This window comes from Uranotaenia lowii, chromosome 2, assembly GCF_029784155.1.
Source record: "Uranotaenia lowii strain MFRU-FL chromosome 2, ASM2978415v1, whole genome shotgun sequence".
NCBI classification, from domain to species: domain Eukaryota; kingdom Metazoa; phylum Arthropoda; class Insecta; order Diptera; family Culicidae; genus Uranotaenia; species Uranotaenia lowii.
In genome coordinates, this window is record NC_073692.1 from 167,885,530 (window position 1) to 167,906,778 (window position 21,249).

General features: G+C 35.3%; 1 protein-coding gene across 7 annotated transcripts in view; it reads right to left on the reverse strand.

Moving 5' to 3' along the window:
• Positions 1 to 60: 60 nt before the first annotated feature.
• The window catches only part of LOC129744682 (uncharacterized), a 69,488-nt gene continuing 48,299 nt past the window's right edge, over positions 61 to 21,249 (reverse strand). For 3 of the 7 annotated variants that reach the window (XM_055737327.1, XM_055737325.1, XM_055737321.1), the window contains exon 2: positions 61 to 3,403. In XM_055737327.1, the coding sequence (XP_055593302.1) occupies positions 1,085 to 2,425 (1,341 nt within the window). In that variant the 5' untranslated portion in view covers positions 2,426 to 3,403 and the 3' untranslated portion in view covers positions 61 to 1,084. Of the gene's footprint in view, positions 3,430 to 21,101; positions 21,245 to 21,249 lie in introns of those variants that run through there. The other 4 variants (XM_055737326.1, XM_055737324.1, XM_055737323.1 and 1 more) reach the window with 4 other exon arrangements.

Sequence of the window (21,249 nt, forward strand, 5' to 3'; positions counted from 1 at the left end):
TTGTGACAAGTCTAAATGCGAAAAATAACGAGCACCTGAAAGTGTATCGATTATGTCTTCAATATTAGGCAAAGGGAATTTATCATCCTCAATTACCGTATTTAGCTTCCTGTAATCTATAACAAGTCTCCACTTTTTCTTGTCATTTGAAGATTTTTTGGGCACTAGCAATATTGGACTATTCCATGCGGAAGTGGCTTTCTCAATAATTTGGTTCTTTACCATCTTTTGAATTTGCTTTTCTACTTCCGACTTTTGCATTTGCGGCAATTTATAGGGTTTACTATAAATTGGCTGGGCTTCTTTATTTATTTTAACCACTGGACTGTAGATATCTGTTACAGTCAGATTGTCGTTTTCAAGACAAAATATATCAGCATATTTTGTGCAAATTTGTTCCATATGCTGTTTCTCTGTTTTTGGCAAAAGACTCAAATCCAATTCTTTGAAAAGCTGTTGGATTCTGTCTGACTTATCATTCTTATAATCCATCGCTAGTATCAAATACTCACTGGCTGGCTTGATTGTTGGTTTCAGATTTGAAATTCGAACTGGTTTGTTTTTAACATTGACCATTCGGATGGGTATTTTTCCGTTTGACGGTTGTACAATAGCATTTGCAACAAATACTTGTGGTTGTATTTCCTCATTCAATACAACACACGTTTCAAAAAAATTAGTTTCGATGTATCTAACAATTTCCGTTCTAGCCGGTATTGTAAAATACTCGTGATTTGGGTTTTTGAGTTCCATCTTCATTCTTGCGAAATCAATGTTTGCTCCGAACTCCTTAAGGAAATTTGTACCAATTAAACCATTAACTGTATCCGGTAAACTCTCTATTATATTAAACTTAATGGGATATTCTACAGAATTGTATCCTACAAAAGTTTCAACGTATCCCAGCGTGCTGGTAACTCCGTTTACACCACTTATTTCCAATGTTTGTGAATTATTTATATTGAAAATTTCAGGGAGACATCTTTTGTCCAAAATACAACAAGATGCTCCACTGTCAATTATTAGTTCTACTTCCTTACCAAATAATAAAAATTTTATTCTGAGAGCCTTTTTCGCATTAAAATTAGCGAAAAAGATCAATTAGATTGGCTTCTTCCCTTTCTCGTTCTTGTCTTTGGGGTTGTGGTTGTTGTTGTTGAATTTGTTGTTGTTGTCCTTCGGCAATGTTTGCCATGTGTGGACCGTTTCGACCTCTTCGATTATTCCCTCTTTGGTTTTGGTTGCTATGGTTATTACCATAGTTGTTATTGTTGTAACCACGGTTGTAGTTGGTATAATGGTTACCTCTTCCACGGTATCCATTATTCCCTCTGTAGGAACCATGTCCTCTAGGGTGGCCTCTGTCTCTCCATTGATTTTGTCCATTGCCTCTATATGACGGTTTTCCGGTTGTGCACCAGAGTGCCATTAGAGTGTCAACACAGTTTTCCTGATGGGGTGTTGCTTGACACTCCAGAGCATCTGAAACCGCTTTGTTTAAAGTTGTCGGGTTTCGTGCTCTTAATAAAAATTTTACTGATGGATCTTTAAGCCCATCAACAAATGCGCGCACAGCAACCGTTTCTACCAGGTTGCTGGCGGCTGACTCGCTGGCAAACGTTCCTTGCGAAACGTAAGCAGCGGCCAATTTGGACGATAATTTTGTGATTTCGTCTCCGAAATCAGTTAGTGTCTTGTTGCTTTGGCGTTTGGAAAGCATCTCACTTTCCACCGCCTTCGGAGTGAGCTTGACTCCGAATTTTTGTTTCAATGCCTCAATGGCGGCATCGACGGTTGCAACACTGTCGAATGCCCCACGGGCAGTTCCGGTCAATGTAATTTTCAGAAATTTTATCAGCTCTGCGGGAGGTACTCCTTCCGCATAGTCTTTTAAAAGTTCTATACTTTCGATGTAGCTCTGCAGGTTAACTGCGGAACCATCGAAAGATTTTACTACCTTTAAAGCTATGTTTAAGTCTAGCTTTGGTGGCATTTTGTCGTTTGGTTCTTCTTCTTCTGAATCAGACTCTATCTCGGATTCTTCTTCGTCTTCTCCAGTGTCGTCTTCTTCGTCGTCGGTTTCCTGTTCTCCTTCGGGTCTAGTGCTTTTAGAAATACCTGGTCCTTCAGAACCTTTGGTAACTTTTTCTAGTAGGACTACTTCTAGTTCTGTTTTTTCTAAATTATCTGATTTTAATATTGCCAAACAACTTCTGGCAACATTTTTCAAATGTACATATCTTTTATTTATATTTTGTTCGTTTTCTTTTCCTCTTTGCTTTATAACAAAGTTTTTTGCATCAGACAAGGTATCTTTAATCTGTAAGATTTTAAGATTCCTTGTCTTTTTGCTTAACTTATTATTCTTTGTGAGGTTTATCAGAAGCTGGTTAAGTAAATCTCCCGCTTCTAAAAATCTATCCATTCCCTGAGTAGGGAAGAAGCACTATTTCTAAAAAATACAGTTTCTACTTACGATTATTATTTTTTTTTTTTCTGTCTTTCATTTCTCTTCATTTGTTCTCTTCCTCTGTTGGTTGTTTTGGTTTTCCATGTTTTGTTTTTCTGTTTGTTGTTTGTTCCTAAAAGTCGAAATATTATTTTAGCTTTTTGACTACTCTATACATTAAAAACATTATTTTAATTTTTTTTTTTTTTTAAATTAAACCTATAGATACTTATCTAGATCCGGTTCCAATTCTCAGGTGCGTTTCCAACGTCCCCGACGGCATTGTCAACAATAATCCCGTTTGCTCAGTGGAAGAAGTATTCATACTATCGTCTGTAAGATTCCCGATGTATTTATCAGCTCGAGAGTCTGTCTTGGGCTGTGAACGGATCTTCCTTCAGCCGTAGCATTAGTTGTTCCCTTATCGCTTCCAGTTGTTGCTTGCATATTTTAATCAGAATTTCGTTCTGTTCGTAGTTTGTTGTTGTACTCATTGTTCATTGATTGTCTTTTGTTTCTGACTCACTAGATTAGCACACTTCTTTTCCCCGTTAACATTTTTTTTTTTTTTTTTTTTTTACTTTTTAAGGTGTTGCCGATAAGTTGTTCATTTGGATCGCACGAGTGGCTACTCGTTCCGTTTGTTGGCGGTGCAGTTTTATTATCACCTTAACTGAAATATATCCGATAGCGGCTGCCGCAATCGCACACAGTGCCACTGTTTGGGCTACTTGATTTTGCTCGCACGCACTGTTCGTCACCGGCGCGACGATTTCGTCCGCGCTGAACCATCCCATTGTAAAGTGCTAGTTAAGTTTTTGTACTTTTTAAGGGAATATTTTTGACACTTGCACTTTTAACTAGTTTTACTTTTCCGAACGTCGCGTGTCACCAAGTAATAAAAACCGGGCAGGATCGCCATGAACTATTTCCCATTCTCTGGCCCTGTGATATCTGTTAATTGAATAAAAATACGTGTGCTGTCGTTCGTGTGTCACTTAAGACTAATCTATTTGCTACTTTCTTTACAGTGCTGCGTGCGGTGACCAACCGAACATAGTACAGTCCGAAAGTGCGGAGTCAGCGTCTTGCGCTGAGCCCTCACATTGGACTTTGTTCGATATACAGTTTGTTTATGCTTTGCATGCATAAACGAACTGTAATATTGATAAATACAATGTTGCGGGTCCACCACAGTTTTACTATGCTTTTTTTTGTGTGTAGATGTGCTTTTCAGCCACTGTGAAATTTTTTAGAATTTTTATAGAGTTCTAGAAAAAAATTGTAAAGTTTGTATAGGAATATGGAAAAAAACCATTGAAACATAATATCAAATGTCAACTTGAATGGGGATTTGTCTCACTAAACATAAAATCATTAGGTTCCACTAAAATATTTAGTTATTTGCTGAATGCAGTTATATTTTTTTTGTACAAATCCAAAGACATGTTTTAGAAAAAATTGTTTATTTTTCCAATACAAAACAATGAGATCTAGTCATTTGAACTAAAGATTCGTTAAAATATAGAAAATCGTGTATAAGACAAAGCTTAACATTAATCGTTTGAATGTAAAATATTATTTGTAGGAGCGTAAGGACATAAGGTTTCGAGACGGTCTTTTTTCGACACAATTTTTACATAAGACATATATTCCAGAGTAGGAAACTTTAAGCAAATGTTTAACGTAGGAAGCATTAAAAACTAAACACTTGAGATATAATGCTTCGTTCTTCAGGCCAATTCAAATGAAATACACAACACAACATTGAAAAACCATTTTTTTTCCTTGTGAAAAAAGGTGTAACTCTGTTTAAAAACGTCTCACGCTGCCAAATAATTTGCTTTTTGCATAACATAATTTAATGAAATGTTTATATCAAACTCTGAATCATTTGACGTCGAATACTAAAACTGGTACAGTTGACCTGGATGAATGAGAAACCTCTATAAGGGAGAGAAAACATAAAATCCCAAGCATTTTAAAACACAAAACCTTTTCAATTGAGAGTGTAAACCTTTTATTAGCTAGAGTTGCTACAGTCGTTTTCCTGACTAGACCAAGGAAATTAGAGTAAATACCTGATTTGTATTGATGTTTTGGTACCGAAAGGATATTACCAAAGAGAATATTCACAGTTCCATATTAAAACTCACTTTAGTGGATTTTTATCAAATACACATTGAATAGTTGCATTTCTAGATCACTTTAATGCATTTGTATGTTGCTATACTTCCTATACTTTCACTTCGACGTTCGACTGTAGTTAGTTTTGTGTTTAGTTTTGTCGATAATTGTTTCAATATTAAATTTATAACACTTGAGTTATGCTTGGAAGTGTAGCACACTTGCGACGAACGAAAAAATAAGATATTACATATTGCTAACATTTAGTTAACAAAGCGATTCAAACTTCGTTTGTTTAATAATGAACGAAAAAAAGCGTTTATGAGAAAAATCTATAACGACAAAAACTACACTTAAATTTGCAAATTATTTAAACATATTTTGGGAATCCCGTGAAAACATTTCAAACATGACAATTTTCCCGAAATTCCCGGTTTTTCCCGGTTTCCCGGTGACGCAATGAAATTCCAAAGTTTTTCCCGATATTCCCGGTTTTCCCGGTTCGCTAGCAACCCTGGAAGTTCACAACATCAGCGACGGCGACATCACTGACGTCATTTCATGTCGACCAGACATCTATCAAACATCTTCCAAGTGTCGGAACCAAGCAAAAGAAAGGGTTGCCGATTGACGAAGTGTTTGATGAGTTTTTCATCGTCGCATAGTCATGAGCTCGGAATGCAAGTATTGTTGTACCAATTGAGCTAACGTCGAGCCATTATGATTCTACAGAAGTGGGATTCGTTGGCACTGTCACTTAAATATGAGAGTTTCATAATTTTTAACTCTGATGACATTTTTTGTTAACATTTTCCTTCAAAGATAGATTAACTGTCACAGTATTATTACACGAAATTTTGGTGACTTGGCACTGTATATCTGTATTTTTGTTACATTTGAACCATTCTTCTCAACCCTAGATGTTCTTTTTTCAAGTTTATGATGGCTAGCATCTGACAAATGCTTGAACCACCAACCTATAGAAAAATTACTATGTATGACCGGTGTTCAATCTTATGACGTTTGGCGTTGAAGGTTTGAAGTCTAGCCACAACATTAAAAATATAAATACAGGATTGCTAGTTTTTCGTTCCGAAATATAAACTTTAAAAATATAAATAATATAAATATAAAAAAAATCAATGCAAAGCTCTTATATTTCTTACAATTGTTTACAAAAAACTTGTTAACCGGTTAGAAATCATGACAAATACTTCGACGTCTTAACACATTGTCTTTTCGTATTAAATTTTCAGGTTTTTATAAATTTTTGAAACGAATCTAACGAAATTGACCGCAATTCATTGTTTTGCTCCACAATTCCAACAATTTTGCAAAAACCGGTTGCAAGTCCGGTTAACTTGAATTATAATGTTGTTCTTTTGGGCCACTGTGAAAATTTCAGTTTTTCTAGAATTTGTATAGAGTTGCAGAAAAAGAATTGTATAGTTTGTACAGAAATATGTTGAAAATACATCAAAATTTAGTATCAAGTCAATTGTCAACTTGAATAGGAATTTGTCTTACAAAACTTAAAATCATCAGATTGCAGGAGAATATTAAATATCTAAGTCTTAGTTATTTTATAAATCCAGATATATTTTCTGTACAAATCCAAAGACATCTATATATATAAAACAGGGAGAGAGACAGCCCATACAGAAATGTGCGAACACGCAAAACTCTTCACTGGATCATCCGATTTGCATGCAATTTTTTTTGTTGTGTTCGTCTTCACGCGAAGAATAACACAACGGAGAGATAATTTCGAAAATGTTTTTGTGGAATTTGAAAATTAATTTTTAGTTTTTATTCGTATCAAATAAAAGTCATGGCACCCGATTTCATTTTTTTTTCATTGGAATCACCCAGAGTAGGAAGGCGCCAAAAGCAATCAAGGCTTACTGATGTGCATCCATCTCTCTATAGGAAGTTTTGGCGCCAATTTTCATTGCAAGTGTACTTTTCACGTGGCACCAGTAAAATGGATACTTGGATGTAATTGTTCACCTTCCGTATAGGGTGGAAAAAAAAAGAACGCAATAACCCGGCATGGACTATACTTATTTTCGAAAATTGTCATTTTTCTTCAACATCAAGGCAACTTTAACATGTTTTAAGCTAATTTACTAAAAGCTAGCCGGATTGCCCGGTTTTACCCGGACTTGACCGGGTTATTGATAAAACAAAATTTAAAGGGCCCGGTCAAGTCGTCCAGCCCGGTTGTCCGGATTTTGATAAAAAAAAAACCCGAATTTTACGTATTTAGTCATTTCATTTGCCAAATAAAAAAAATCTCTTATTAAGTTAATTTTTTTTTAAATTTTGCGTACTAAAACGAAATTTGTTGAGCAATTTTTAACATAATAATCATGCACGGTTTCTGGATGCTTTAAATACGATTCAAAATTGTCGGATTCTTCTAAGGCATCTTCCAAAATTTCTGATGCGTTTCGAAGAAAGTAGTAGTAGTAGTAGTTTTTGAGTAGTTTCTGAATTTAGCCCAAATTTGCCTGGTATTGCCCGGATTTTTGATTGACAATTTTGAAATCGAATGCCCGGATATTGTTAGGTTTTAAGATAGAATAAATTTGCCTGACCAGGATACGCGCGGGAAAAATTCTGATCTCTTTTATTTACTCCGTTATTTTGTTTTGTTTATTTTCCGGTAAAATGAAAGACTGTCATATTATTCAAGAAAAATAATATTCTACGTATGACTGTGGAAGTTTTGACATATCCAAAACAACTGAACAGATAACAATGAAATATTCCATTACAGAATCTTCTGTTCATATTTATGGTATGACATCAAGAGAACGCATATTTTTTAATTAATAGAAAAAGACGACCATAAATTGATTTACTTGGTTTTTGTAAACGTCAAGAATGTAATGAGTTAGTTCGAGAATAGAATAATATTAAATCTGTAATTCTATGTGAATTTCATCAGAAAACCAAGGAAATGTTAGATACTATCCACTTCTTCCTTTCATACTAAGGTGCTAAAAAACTAAACAAAATTAAGGATATAAATAGGGTTGACTTTGTAAAAATAAAATTCATAATTTGATCTAACACTCAGTATCAGAAATCAAGAACAGATAATTCGTTCAATAACATCTTCAAATACAAGAAGCTTGAAAATAAAAATTTTAGTCTCGACGAAAATATGATTCAAGATCCAAAACAGAGATAATGAAATCTGAATTAGATTTGCAATGACTTTTTTGAATTTCATTTCTGATTTTGAATTCAAGATCTCAAAGTAAATAAAGATTTCTTAACCGTTTCATTTGAAATTGTTGTGAATAAAAATTCCATGTACATACACATATATTGAATGTTCTAATTTTCTTTGTTCAGTGCTTAAACATCCATTTCTCGATAAATATGATAAAGTTAAAGTCAATATAAAAAAGATGATTTCAAAAATTTAGAGGAGATTATCTAATATTGAGAACATATCAAATGCATGAAAGATAACGAAAAACAGAATGGTATATGAGAATTTGTTGATATTTATATATTTGCAGCATAAAAAAAAATCGCGAAATTTCATACCATGAAAAGTGTTGTGCCATTTCTACAAGTTTGGCACCTATACGATAAAGAAAATTTCAAACATGGTTTTGGCGAAAAAGGAAAGACAGTTGATCAAAACTGCTTAAAATGACGACACATTTCAACAAAACACTTTTTGGCACTTATCTTAGGGTTAATAGAAATTGAACATATCGGTATCAAGGATCCTCTGTAAATGAAAAAAAAAAAATGTAAAACGGAAGAAAATAGATTTTTAACTTTATGCCAGAAGATATTCGCTTTCCAGTTTTGTTGGAAGTCAATCTTCTTCGAAGATTTTTGCCCCTGGAGGTAGGCACAACAATAATATGACAAAAGTATTACGAAAATAGTCAAAAAACTGCGTCAATTCACTCCGTTTGAAGGTAACAATCCAGTTTCATGAGCATAAATAATTATTTACCTATTTTCTGCTTATTTACATGTTCATTATTTTTGCGAAATTCAAAGGCTTAACGAAGTTTGCCGGGTCAGCTAGTGTTTTATAAAAAAATATTTTTTTTATACTGAATAACTATGGTAATGGCCTAGTCAATTGAACTAAAGATTCGTGAAAATATAGAAAATCATGAATAAGACAGGGCTGGATCACTTGAATGTAAGATATTTTTTGTGTGAGGATAAATACCTTAGATTTCGACAGGAGCTTGTTTTCGGCACAAATTTTACATAAGACATATATTACAGCGTAGGAAAATTTAAGCAAAATTTTAACGTAGGAAGAATGAAAAACAAAACAATTGCGATTAAAGTATTAAAGGCTTCGTTCCTCAGGCCAATTTAAACAAATTACATAGCAACAACAACATTGAAAAACGATACCTTTTTCTGGTGAAATAAAAAAGATTAATTTTGAGAACATTATTGGCAACATTGCCAAGTACGGTTTGTTTTCCTGCTATCGGTGATAGAAAATTCTTAATTAAGAGTGAAATATAGATTATTTGTTCGATGCTTTTAGTGGAACGAACGCGCTGAGTGCTTTTTCAAACGGGTTTAGTGAAGTTTCTTTACAATTACCTCTGTTTACGCGATAATCATCGTTTAAATATTCAATTTTGATATGTCCTGTGCATGAAAATATGAAGTACTAGCACGTACTAGCTTCACTAGAGAAGGTGTTACAACCAAGAAGCTTTCACATCAAAAGCTTCCATCATTATAAGCTTATAGACCGGCATGTAACGTCCGGTCGTTTTAATGTAACGTGTGTAACAGATGTGTCTGTGCTGAGAGTGATACGTCATAGTGAAAAAAAAAATAAAATGCCTCTAGAACAATGATCAATCTGATGACAGTTTCATATATTCTCGGAGCAGATGCCAAACATGAAGACCACAACGACTATTCGAAGCTAAGTATACATTTTGTTTTATTTTAAATATTTCATACAACGCTTGCAACAAGATTTGGTTAGTCCATGCTTCAATTCAGCATTTCTTATTCTTTCATGTAATATTTTGCACAAGTTTATTTATCGTTTCAACAGAGTTAGTACTGTATACATTTAGGCGTTTTTCTGATGCCCCATCAACAGGAAGCTTTTGTGTTTATAAAGTTGCCAAGAAACATCATAAAGGTCATAACTTGATTTAAGAATAATTTCAAATATTTTTCTGAAGTACTTAAAGTTGAACATGAGTAACGTAAAGGATAATTTTAGGATTGCAACCATACCAGAATATAAATCAGTTTATCAGCAAAGACTCTAAATAAAAGAAGAAGTTCAACAATGCTTAAAGTTATTTAGTTATGTCAGAAACTACACACAAAAACATACAAATTAATGATAAAATGAATAGTTCTAGTGAGTTATTTATTCTTTTACAATATCGAATATCAGAATGCTAATTTTAATCTTGAAATGTTAGGTTGTTCCAAGATAATGTCTTAAAATATGCTTTATGAACTGTTGATAGATGCTTCAAAACTAATAATCGTTTACATTAATATGAGGCAAAGAGTTGATTTATGTTGATGGGTTTCCAAAAACGATCTAATTCAATCATCACAATTCACATAACATATTGATAAAGTAAAATAAATAAAAAAGAGGATTACTTCATTCATTGACAAAACTTTAATCTTTAATATATCTCCTTATAACTATTCTTTGAAGTTTGATAGAAGTATTTTTACCCTGAAAGGTCGTTTTTGAAAATACATCAATGTAGCAGGAATAACAGCTAGGAAAACAAGTTAGCTAAGAAGATTTTAGAATATTTTTTACTTTACTATTAAACTTCTTATCACTGCCTCAAAGATAGAAATAGGAGATTCCTTAGGAAATATCTAGGAGCATAGGAGGTGTAGGAAAACTCGATCGCACCATTTACCAAAATGGATCCTGATCTCTACCTTTCATTAACTAACACAACTCCTTCCTTGGATACTTGAATATAGATTCGCAGACGTACAGACGGTCTCCATAGTTGGTGATACTAACTTATCTCTGGTTCTGACTATTTCAAAATTATTTTTGGACTATGCAGGAGCAAGAGGTTGCTAGATGAACCTAAAGAGTATCATACTAACATTCCTTCCTTTTTCCCCTTATTGACTACTAGGACGTGGCCGGCGCCGTTATTAATCATATAAAAAAGTGAGAGCATCAGTTTTGTACAATGAGAATGGCTGCTAATCCCAAGCACCATTCTTTTGGACTTTGTGCAAAATTGATGGCCTCGATTAATCACGGAGTAGCAACCATTGGCGACGTGGAACTTGTTCTGCTTAGCCACGCCAGCGATCGTGGAATTCGAAATGCGTAAGCTGAGTAAAGAACTGGATAAATATGTTATCAGAAGATTCATTTTTTTATATATATTTTTGATGAATGATCATATCTTCACAGCATTTCAAGTTCAATGATTTAAGGTGGATATGAGTAGTCAACCAAGCTAAGCTAAGCTAAGCTAAATAAAAAAGATTAATTTTATCAGAAAAATGTAACTTGGCTAAAAAACGTCTCACTCTGCTGTGTTTTTTGCATATCTCGCGTGAGCTTTCATTACGTCGTATGAAACAAAATGTAAACAAACAGTTTTATTACGAAAAAATACAAAATCTGACATAAACTCGTCGAATTTTCTTTCCATTTAGAATATTTGTAGCCTAAACAACATATTCTGTATGCGAAATACAAATTTCAAATTTGTTTAGATAATTTTGCTGTAGTTTTCTGTAAATTCTTAAGATGTTTCATACGAAGTAATGAAAGCTCACGCGAGATTTAATAATTTTATGAGACCTTTAGTTATATTAGGGTGCCAGCATAATAAGTCATGTGTAATTTTCGAAAACCGACCATATACATTTTGTAGACTGGCCCAAGAAAACTGACCAGCGCAAAATTTCAGCTCCATTGGACTTGATTTAGGGGTGCCTCAATGTGCTCAAAATTTCGGTTTATTACTCTCAAAAATCACCAAAGAGGAGACCATAGGAAATTCGGAAAATCGAGATTTTAATTTTGAAGCCGAATGACTTAGAAATGCATGAAACGTCGAAATCTGGAGTTATCTTGAAAAAAAAAATTGTTCGCCGAAACACGACTTTCTGGGGCTTAGTTGGGGTTTTCAAGAAAACGGCCAGTTGCTACCTAAGTGTTTGAAGCAACTTATGCCCCTTAATTCAAATCTGGTATAACATTTTCCAAAAAAGTAACAGTTTTAGAGACATAACGTTTCAGGAAAAACCATTCTACAACTAATTTCAAATTCAATATTAAAAAAAAAAACAAAAAATTACCTAATTTTGATTTTTTTTCACATAATTTTAAATATTTTAAATTTAAATGTTGAAATTATATCAGACAAACTGTTTTACGAGCGGTCTTCTTTCGTTGTGTCATATCACACGATTTGCTCCTGATTTGTTAACTTAAAACCTTTGTTAAATAAAACCTTTAATACTTTTGAAAAACTTTGGAATACTCTTCAGTATTATCAGAAAAAAAAGTCAACCCCAAAGTCATACAGCCGTTATAGAAAAAAAATTGCTTATCTACATCCACAGACACTAAATAGCTCAGAATCAATGTCTAAATGCTTATCACTAGGATGATCAAACAATCACACTGACCTTTTTTTAGAAAATGTTTTCTTATGTATATATCAAGTAAAAAAATTGTATAACATAAAAGTCCTTTTAGTTTTTTTTTCAGTTCACCTAACTAAATTTCCGGTGTGTTCATTCTGCCTCGATTTACAATTTGTAGAGATGCTGACGAACAAATAAATAAGCGGCATGCACCACGGTTGATAGTAATCAAACATAACGTGGCTAATAGTAGACAAGCATTGTACTAGCGCGTGATTTCGATAGGTCTTGTTGTCCGTTAGACCATTGGTAACATCAATATTTAGATTTTATTCCATGGGAAGAAAAGTTGGGTAAACGGTAAAATTTTGTGAGGTATTTTGAATGTTTTTGTTTTCTGTGAACGTACAATAAATACTGACAGCTTAGATTTCAAGTTCGAAAAGTATTCAATCAATATTATGGGGAAGCACTACCACATCGGTCATACAAACACTCTGATGGTGGTACGACTCGAAATAACTATTTTTATCCGCCCCAACACGTGGTTTTCGTCAAACTACATCCAAAAACGAATACCATCCACATCCGTAGAAGATGAAAAAAAAGACGAAACTTGTTACTTCCAAAAGGAATGTATGAGTGAAAAAGCCCTTTCATTAACTAGATAAGTACACATGAAAGAAGAATTACTTGAAAACATTTTTTTTTTTGTGATGGTCCCACAGGCCCATTTGGGTCCTTCCTCCACCCCATACGCTTCTTTAGAAGTGGGAGGGACTATTTATCCTCTGGATAATTATGTTTACATTATTCGATCAATTTCTGTACGACTTGTTTGTCTTACTCCCGCGTATGTCCATCACCGTACATTTTATTTTTATCTGATACTTCTTCAGATCTTCATCACATCCATATGATCCTTTTTAGGATTGGTCATTGTTTCAGGTTGACTGTTTAACATATTGTATTGTCAGTTTCTTAAAGACATTTAGGTTCGAACTGTCTTTGACGTTCAGTGGCAGGTTATTATACATCTTCAGTCCGTTGTAGAAAACAGAACGTTTGGTCATCTCTTTTTTCGTGTTTGGTAATCTAAAATCTTGAGCTCTTCTTGTATTGTATCTGTGTATATCGATACCATACTGCAGACCGTCCAATAAATAAGATGGTAACATTCCTTTCTTCATTTTGTGTATGAAAATCAAACTGTTGTACGCAATTCTCTGCTTAACTGTCAACCATTGAAGCATATCAAGCATAAGAGCACTTGGAGTATATCGATTGCATCGTAACACTACTCGCATTATCTTGTTTTGTATTCTCTGCAGCCTTTTCGTTTGTGTATCTGATGCATGAAGCAATATGGTAGCGCAATAGTCGAAATGTGGCATAATAACAGATTTTACGTAGATTATTTTTGACCAGAAAGTCATATATCTGCTTATCCGACAAAGTATTCCATATTCCATGGCAATCTTCTTGACAGTGTAGTCGATATGAGCTACGAAATTCAGCTTTTCATCTATTTGTACTCCTAAGTATTTGACTTGGTGTACTCTTTCGATTGCACATCCATCGATAATCAGATTAGAACTAGCTTCAGCCTTGCCTTGGGGTTCTCAAGGCCCGTATCACTTTTCTTCGGAAAACATCCCTCGAAACGTCCCTCGAAGTCCAAATGCACCGAGAAACGGTTGAACGATCTCATTGCGCCGATGAGGGCGCTGATAGCTCCGTAATTTTTAATTCGAAAGGGAATGTACAACTGAAGATCCAGATTTCTAAGACCACGGGGTCGTACACTAAGCGGAATAGCCTCCAGTAGCGTGGGACAGTCGATTCGCGATGTCAGAAGGTCGGCGACGAATGAGGCACGTGTTGCTTGTCTGCGAGCTTGAAGAGTATCGATATCTATGAGGCGGCATCGATTTTCGTAGCTAGGCAAGCGAAAAGGGTCTTGCCAGTTCAGGTGTCTAAGGGCGTATACCAAGAATCATAAGCATACATTCATCGACACTCATAATTTTATCTCATAAGAATGAGGTCGTGTGTTTTAAAGGGTAAGTCAAGATTAAAATTCTCGTACCATGCTTTTTCCAAATAGTTTCATTTCAATTTGTTAATCAACGTCTCAAAACAACAAACACTATGCAAATTAGCACAGCGGCTGTTGACCTTAGAAGGAATTCATACCTACTTGCATCAACTTTGATAACATGTAGCTGAACTTAGTAAATTCGTGATCTCTGTGCTACTTATCAATAATTGCAAGTCAATTCATTGATACGGGTCATTGTTGCATCGTTGCACACTGGGGATTTTCGATCAAAAAATGTGCTTTTTTCGTTTTTAAGCGCCTCGCGCGTGATAAACTAAATTGTTCATTCTCCTTTATCCAGCTATTCATGAAAAATGTAGAGAAAATCGGGTGGAATTAGACTTTCAGAATAATCTGATCTAAATAAGGGTTAGTCCGTTCGATTCTTCGCTCATTTTTTTTTTACATAAGAAATGATGGACAAGAATTTACCACGCGCGGGGTGGGTGCTTGAAAACGAAATAATTTTTTTTGATCAAAAATCCCCAGTATACTAAAGGGTAATACGACCAAAATTCGGTCAAGGGAAAACGCGTGTAAATCGGTGAAATCGTTTATTTAAAAAATCAAATTAAATTTCTTTTTCAAGTTTAATTAATATAAAATTCAGGAAAAATATTCAGTTAGGCTTCCGCTTTTCCAAATTCGAATTGCCGCTTAACCCCTGCCATCAGATTTTGTACAGCCACCTTCTTCGCCGCAGAAAGCCAGTTTGCCTTGAACTGCTGCTCGTCCTTAGCAGTGTTTTTGGTCTTCTTCAGGTTCCGCTTGACAATAGCCCAGTATTTTTCAATTGGGCGGAGTTCTGGCGTGTTGGGAGGGTTCTTGTCCTTGGGAACCACCTGCACGTTGTTGGCGGCGTACCACTCCATGGCCTTTTTACCTTATTGGCAAGATGCCAAATCCGGCCAAAACAGTACGGAACAACCGTGTTTCTTCAGGAAAGGCAGCAGACGTTCATTCTAACACTCTTTCACGTAAATTTCTGGGTTGACAGTCCCGGAAGCTATGAAAATGCTGCTTTTCAAGCCACAGGTACAGATGACTTGCCAAACCAGATATTTCTTCGCCAACTTTGACAGTTTCATGTGCTTGAAAATATCTGCTACCTTTCCCCTTCCTTTTGCCGTATAAAACTCCTGTTCCGGAAGCTGCTTGTAGTCGACTTTGACGTAGGTTTCGTCGTCCATTACCACGCAGTCAAACTTCGTCAGCATCGTCGTGTACAGCCTCCGGGATCTCGGAGAGAGAGGTTAGGGTTTCGCTTGAAACTACCGGCAACTCTCTTTGTCGTCTCAGAGGTTTCCGGTTTGCAATTTCCCCCCGATCCAGACTTCCTGGCTGTCGACAAACGTTCCCCAAACACTTTAATTACATTTGTAAAGGTTGATTTGGCAACTTTTAGCGATTTTGCCAGCTTTGCGTGCGAGTAGCTCGGATTTTCGCAATGCGCGAGCAAAATTTTGATACGTTGCTCTTCTTCCTTGGACGGCATTTTGACAACTGAAGAGTGAATTCCAAAATCAAAATAGGATCAACATTCTACACACACACCTTCAAAATGAGGAGTGTTCAGGTTTTTTAAATGCAAAATTAGAAGAAATACGTCAAGTTGATATTGACCAAATTTTGACCGTATCACCCTTTAAAGCTGGGAATCCCTCTACTGAGGTACTGAGTTGTGCACGGCTTTAGTACGTCACGGAAGATCAGTTGCTGAGTTTTAGCAGTATTGTTCTTACACTTAAAAATAGCACAGGGGTCTTTCCAAGGACACAGGTTTGATCTTTTTCACGGAGAAAGCCGGAAAATTTTTGAGGTATTTTTCTTGGCTGTAGAATGCTTCTGCTGACCCTTTCTTGGGCAATTGGTGGTAGTGAAATGTGAAGTGGCTCAGTTGTGAAAATCTTGTTGATGAAAACACTGTGAAGAGCTGTAGTAGCAAGCAGTGTCGAAGGCATGTTCCACTTACGAAAAAAAGTGTATAGAATTAGAAGGTGTAATACACCTGGTGTATATGTATTCTTCGATTCAACCTGATAGTCAAGATTCCAGAGAACGTAAACATTTTTTGATTGAATCGATTTAATTGTAACTATAAAAAAAAAGTTCAGGGTGTAATAAAAAGTACGGGAACTTTATTGTCACCCTGTACATTCATTATGAACATGACATCAGCAAGTAGTTTGCACGAAATCTCAAGAAACTGATCTACTTTTAATTACATATAAAATGCGATATTTTTATTTATTTATTTATTTTGTTACTCTAAATATGCGAACTTCACCCACTTAGAGAGGGTGGACAACGGAAATTGAGGAAATGCCCACTTTTGGCTCGATATACGCAGTAGGATGTGTCGATTTTAGGTCATTTTTGCATTTTCCAAACACTGGAGTCTTAAAAGCTGCGTTTTGGTTCAAAACTCATCCATGATTTTTTGTTGAATTTTAATTAACGTTTGCATGAGTAAATTTGAACTTTTCGGTTTGTATGGGAAAATAGAATACTTTGTATTGAAAAATCAACATCATTTTTAATTCTTCTGTGGAATCAAATCTGCTTCTGGTTTTTGCGCCAATTTAAAATTTTTCTAAAGGAAATTATCCACTGAACAACTTTATGGAAGACCGTAACTTTGTATCTTATAAAGCAAAATAGTTATTAGCTGTTTAACAGGGGTATGTCTTTTGGCATTGAAAAACAATAAATTCAACTGACATCACTGCTGGGTGCTTAGCGAGGTATTGCATGACTACTTTTCAGTAGCAGGTATTGTTATGAGTGAATGATATTGTATTCTGTAAGATTTTTTTTCCTGTTAAGGAAGTTTGCATAGGAAGTAAACAGATTCAAAATGTTAAGGCAACGCCAGTGGCGTCAAGAACAGAGTTCAAGTATGCTATGTCAACGGTAATGAGATCGAAACTCCATCACGACAATGTGTAGTACTCTTTTTGTGGATATGTGTAATATTTTTCTGCTTGTATTTTAAGTACCTATCATTTTATGCCAATGCCATAATAATCCACATTAGAATAGTCTTATACATAAATGATGCCAGGTTGTGTCACTAATAGTATTGAGTAGATAGTACGGAACGCAAAATGAAAAATAACATTGGTGTCTTCCATAGGTATATTTGCCGTTTCGTGGCAATCACCAAATAAACTCGGCGAATTCAATGGTTCGGTCTGTGGCCTCCAGGGCATTACATGCACGCGAACATTCGAATATACATATGTACTGACAGCGAATCATGCATGAATTGGTAACGATGGAAGCAATTTTCGGTCGGTAATGATTTGTACGATTGGTGTGAAGATTCTTGCAGATTTTGTATTGGATTCCCATACGAAGATTCTTATGAGTACCAATATCTGAGCACTGAATACATCACTATATTTATTATGCCTGATTACCCCTGATTTGAAACGACTTAGATTTCGTGCAATATACTTGAAAAAAAACGAGCAAAACCAATGCTCGGGCGAAATATACGTTAAAACAGAGAATCCTACTACATTTACTTTTTGAATTGCAAAAAAGTTCGACGTTTCCCGCAGATGTTGATGTCTGAAAATAGCTCCGCTATGCAAAGAACCCAGAATTCTACCGCAAACGGCGGAATATCAACAGTGAGATCACAAGCAGTAACATCGCGTACCTACTGTGGGACTGTTATACCAAACAGGAGTGAACTGAATTGCTGCTTGCTTTGTCAATAAATGAGTTCAATAGTGGGGGCATCGCTCTGCTAGACATCGTGGAGACATTTTTGTACCCACCCAAATGTTCCCATTGACCGGACTGAAATGGGCACCTGAAAAACAAAGTGACTCTTTTTGCTAAGGTTTTTTTTATTGATATATTTTTCGAAACAGAATGGTTAAAGTGTTGTGAAAAATCGTTATATTTTTCAATAACATAAACGGCTCTAGATTTCAATGGTTGTTTGTCAACAAATGTAACGAATTTTTAAATTGAATGTAGTGGAAACTACAATCCGACGTCTCGATTTGTTTCTGTAATGCACTTTTGCCCGAAACGTAGCTTTCTTCTTCGATTGACGGTAGATCTGACCTGTGTGTTTATACGTGCACTTAATCTCAATCAACGTAATTTGCACACGACAAGCCGCTCGTCATATGAATGTGTTGAGCTGCAACAACATCATTGGTGGCATAGAGCGGACTTTATGGGACACATGCGCCCCGATTTGAAGCACATGAATGTGTGGTGGCGTTTGGTCTTGAACTAATTTAAAATACAACTTACATGTGCAGAAATTGTGTCAATGGCACGTGAAAAGAGAAAAGTACCTTTGACTACGTAATAACGATTTGTTTGTATCCATAATAAAGAATTATAAAAATTTTTGTTAATGGGGCATGTAATATGATCGTTTAATCGGGACGAAATTTACTAAATTTTTTTTATTGGTAACACAGAATTACCAAATCTGAACGCCATTCTAAACCGAATAAATTTTCTTCATACACGGATGTTTCGAAAACAGAAAGCCGGAATTTGATCGCCAGACATGCTTCAGGGTGCACGGTCGTTAGTGTGATCATGATTCATAATTTAGCACTGTGAAGACGAAGTTTGAAACTCCGAAATAAAGTTCAATTCAATGTCTGGTGTAGACTGTGTCAGTATGAAAACTACTGTACCATGCTACTCCAAACCGTGAGTAGACGGAAAGCCAGACATCATCAGGGTTATTATAACCAAAAGAGCCATCATCGAACAAATAACCAAACCCCGAGATTGCCAAGGCTAAGATTCAAGCCATAGCAGCGGTAAGTATACGAAAAAAAACGAAACCCGCAAAGTAAGACCTTTGAAGAGGCAAAATCAGGAGGGGAAGTGGCGAAACCTGCTGCTCTGCAGCCTCTAACCCGTAAGATCGCGTTTTGGCTAACTCGTTTTCATTTTTATACTTCGATTGCATTTACATCTTAAGGGGTCAAATTTGGCCAACCATCACGATCACCAGTAAGGACGATCGTACAATTGCCTGGTGAATACACCTTTTGTTGGACAGTGCCCATAAAAAAACGCTTTTTGATGGTTACACATAGTATTGTAATACTAGAATGTATTATATGAAAATTGATTGATTGGATGAAAGCTTACCGCTTCAAAGATAGGAATACAACGATTTTATTTTAAAACAAATCATTTCCAACTTTCGTACACATATAGAATAAATTATTTATTTTAACTCATAAATCAAAATTTGTAATGTCTCTTTGTCGTAGACATTATACTAAAAAATTGTGATACTCAAGCTTAGTTTATTGATTCGAGTTTTTTGCTTTGAGTCTTTACATTCAGCAGATTTGGAGTTGGCATATCAAGGTAAGATTTTTTTTGCTATGTGACAGAAAGATATTTTTTACGCGGTTCGAGATTCACGTCGTGGCATTGATAAAACCAAGCCATAAAACCATCACTTTTCGAACGGTTGCCAAAAATATATGCTCTCACGCTGAATTTACTTGAACAACATGATTGAAGCGATTCAGAGAACGAGTTGAAACGCGGTGAGCATCGATACTGTTGATTCGTGCGGTCAAATTAGGCAAGGTAAATATTCGGTATGTACTCGTCAAGTCTTGTGTGTGTTATTTCACAAGAATATCGCATAAAAGAATCTCCAGAGCTCATCAAGAACCTTTATTAATTTGGAAAACTTTTTTTTATATATTTAAAGAAACCGCAAAGTACATATAATATGAAAAAGCTTACAGTATTACCATAAAGTCTGGGGATTTAGCAAGCAAAAACGGACTTTTAAACTTAAAGCATTATACATTGACATGAAAAAAAATTCATATATCGAGCTGTCCATCCGCGTGAAATCTAGAATCTAGATGCTGTCAATGAAAACCGTCCCCCATCAACGGAACAAAAGCTTACATGTCTTACAGACACTAAAAAAAAAGAAGAAAAAATGACCTAATCATCCAGGAATATAATCACACCGACCAACCTGTCTTTTGTGTGGGCTAAACTGAGGTTTTTAAGTTATTGTAGATGAAGAATTACGATAGGGAAGATGGCTGTTTTAAACTTTATCTATATAAAACCTATGGGTTCTGAATTTGTCAAAAAAAGAATCTTGAATAACGTTGAGGAAGTTGATCTAAGCAAAAAATATACATCATGAAGATGAAGGTATACATAGAATCGAACAATAAATTGCAAAGTTATAGAAAAAAAACTATCTCCAAATCGGTGGAAAACATGCCTAACAGAACTCAAGGATCGACATGGTTCGCAGCTGGCTGTAGATAATCGACACAAAGCTACGAACGGCGGAATCACGTTGCAGGAATCAAGACACTTGCGGTTTAGGCACGTTGGAACAAAATGTCATACATATTGGGAGCAATTCTGTTCTCTTATAATGAAGGTATATCAATTTAATCTTAAAAAGGGTGAGACACAATCAACTTGTTTAAATTTTGTTTTCTAAAATATAACATAAATAAGTTAATTCTTTTCTTTTCCAGAATATAACATAATTTTTCTTGTCAAAATTCGGTTGATACTATTGACTTGACAAGATATAAAAAAAAATGGTTTTTTTTCATCCAAGCTGCGTTCCGGTTTCCAATGTGCTGCATCCATCGAAGCACGTGTTTGTCGACCGAGCTACAATCGGCTATCAGAGGATTCCAATTTGGGTCACACAGGACTGTTAAGATAGATTTCAATAAGTTGATCGTACTTCAATTATCTAAAAGATTAGAATAATCGTTTGCAAAGGGTTTCGTAACTAATTACCGCTATGGCCGCTATAGATTGAATCGCGTTGAGTTGTTGAACTACTTTAGACATGTTAGTTGAGATAAAAAAAACGAATTGTATTTGTAGATGGTTTCCAGCCGCAGAAAACATAGCTGTAAGGAGCTGGTGGCGAGTGTGAATGACT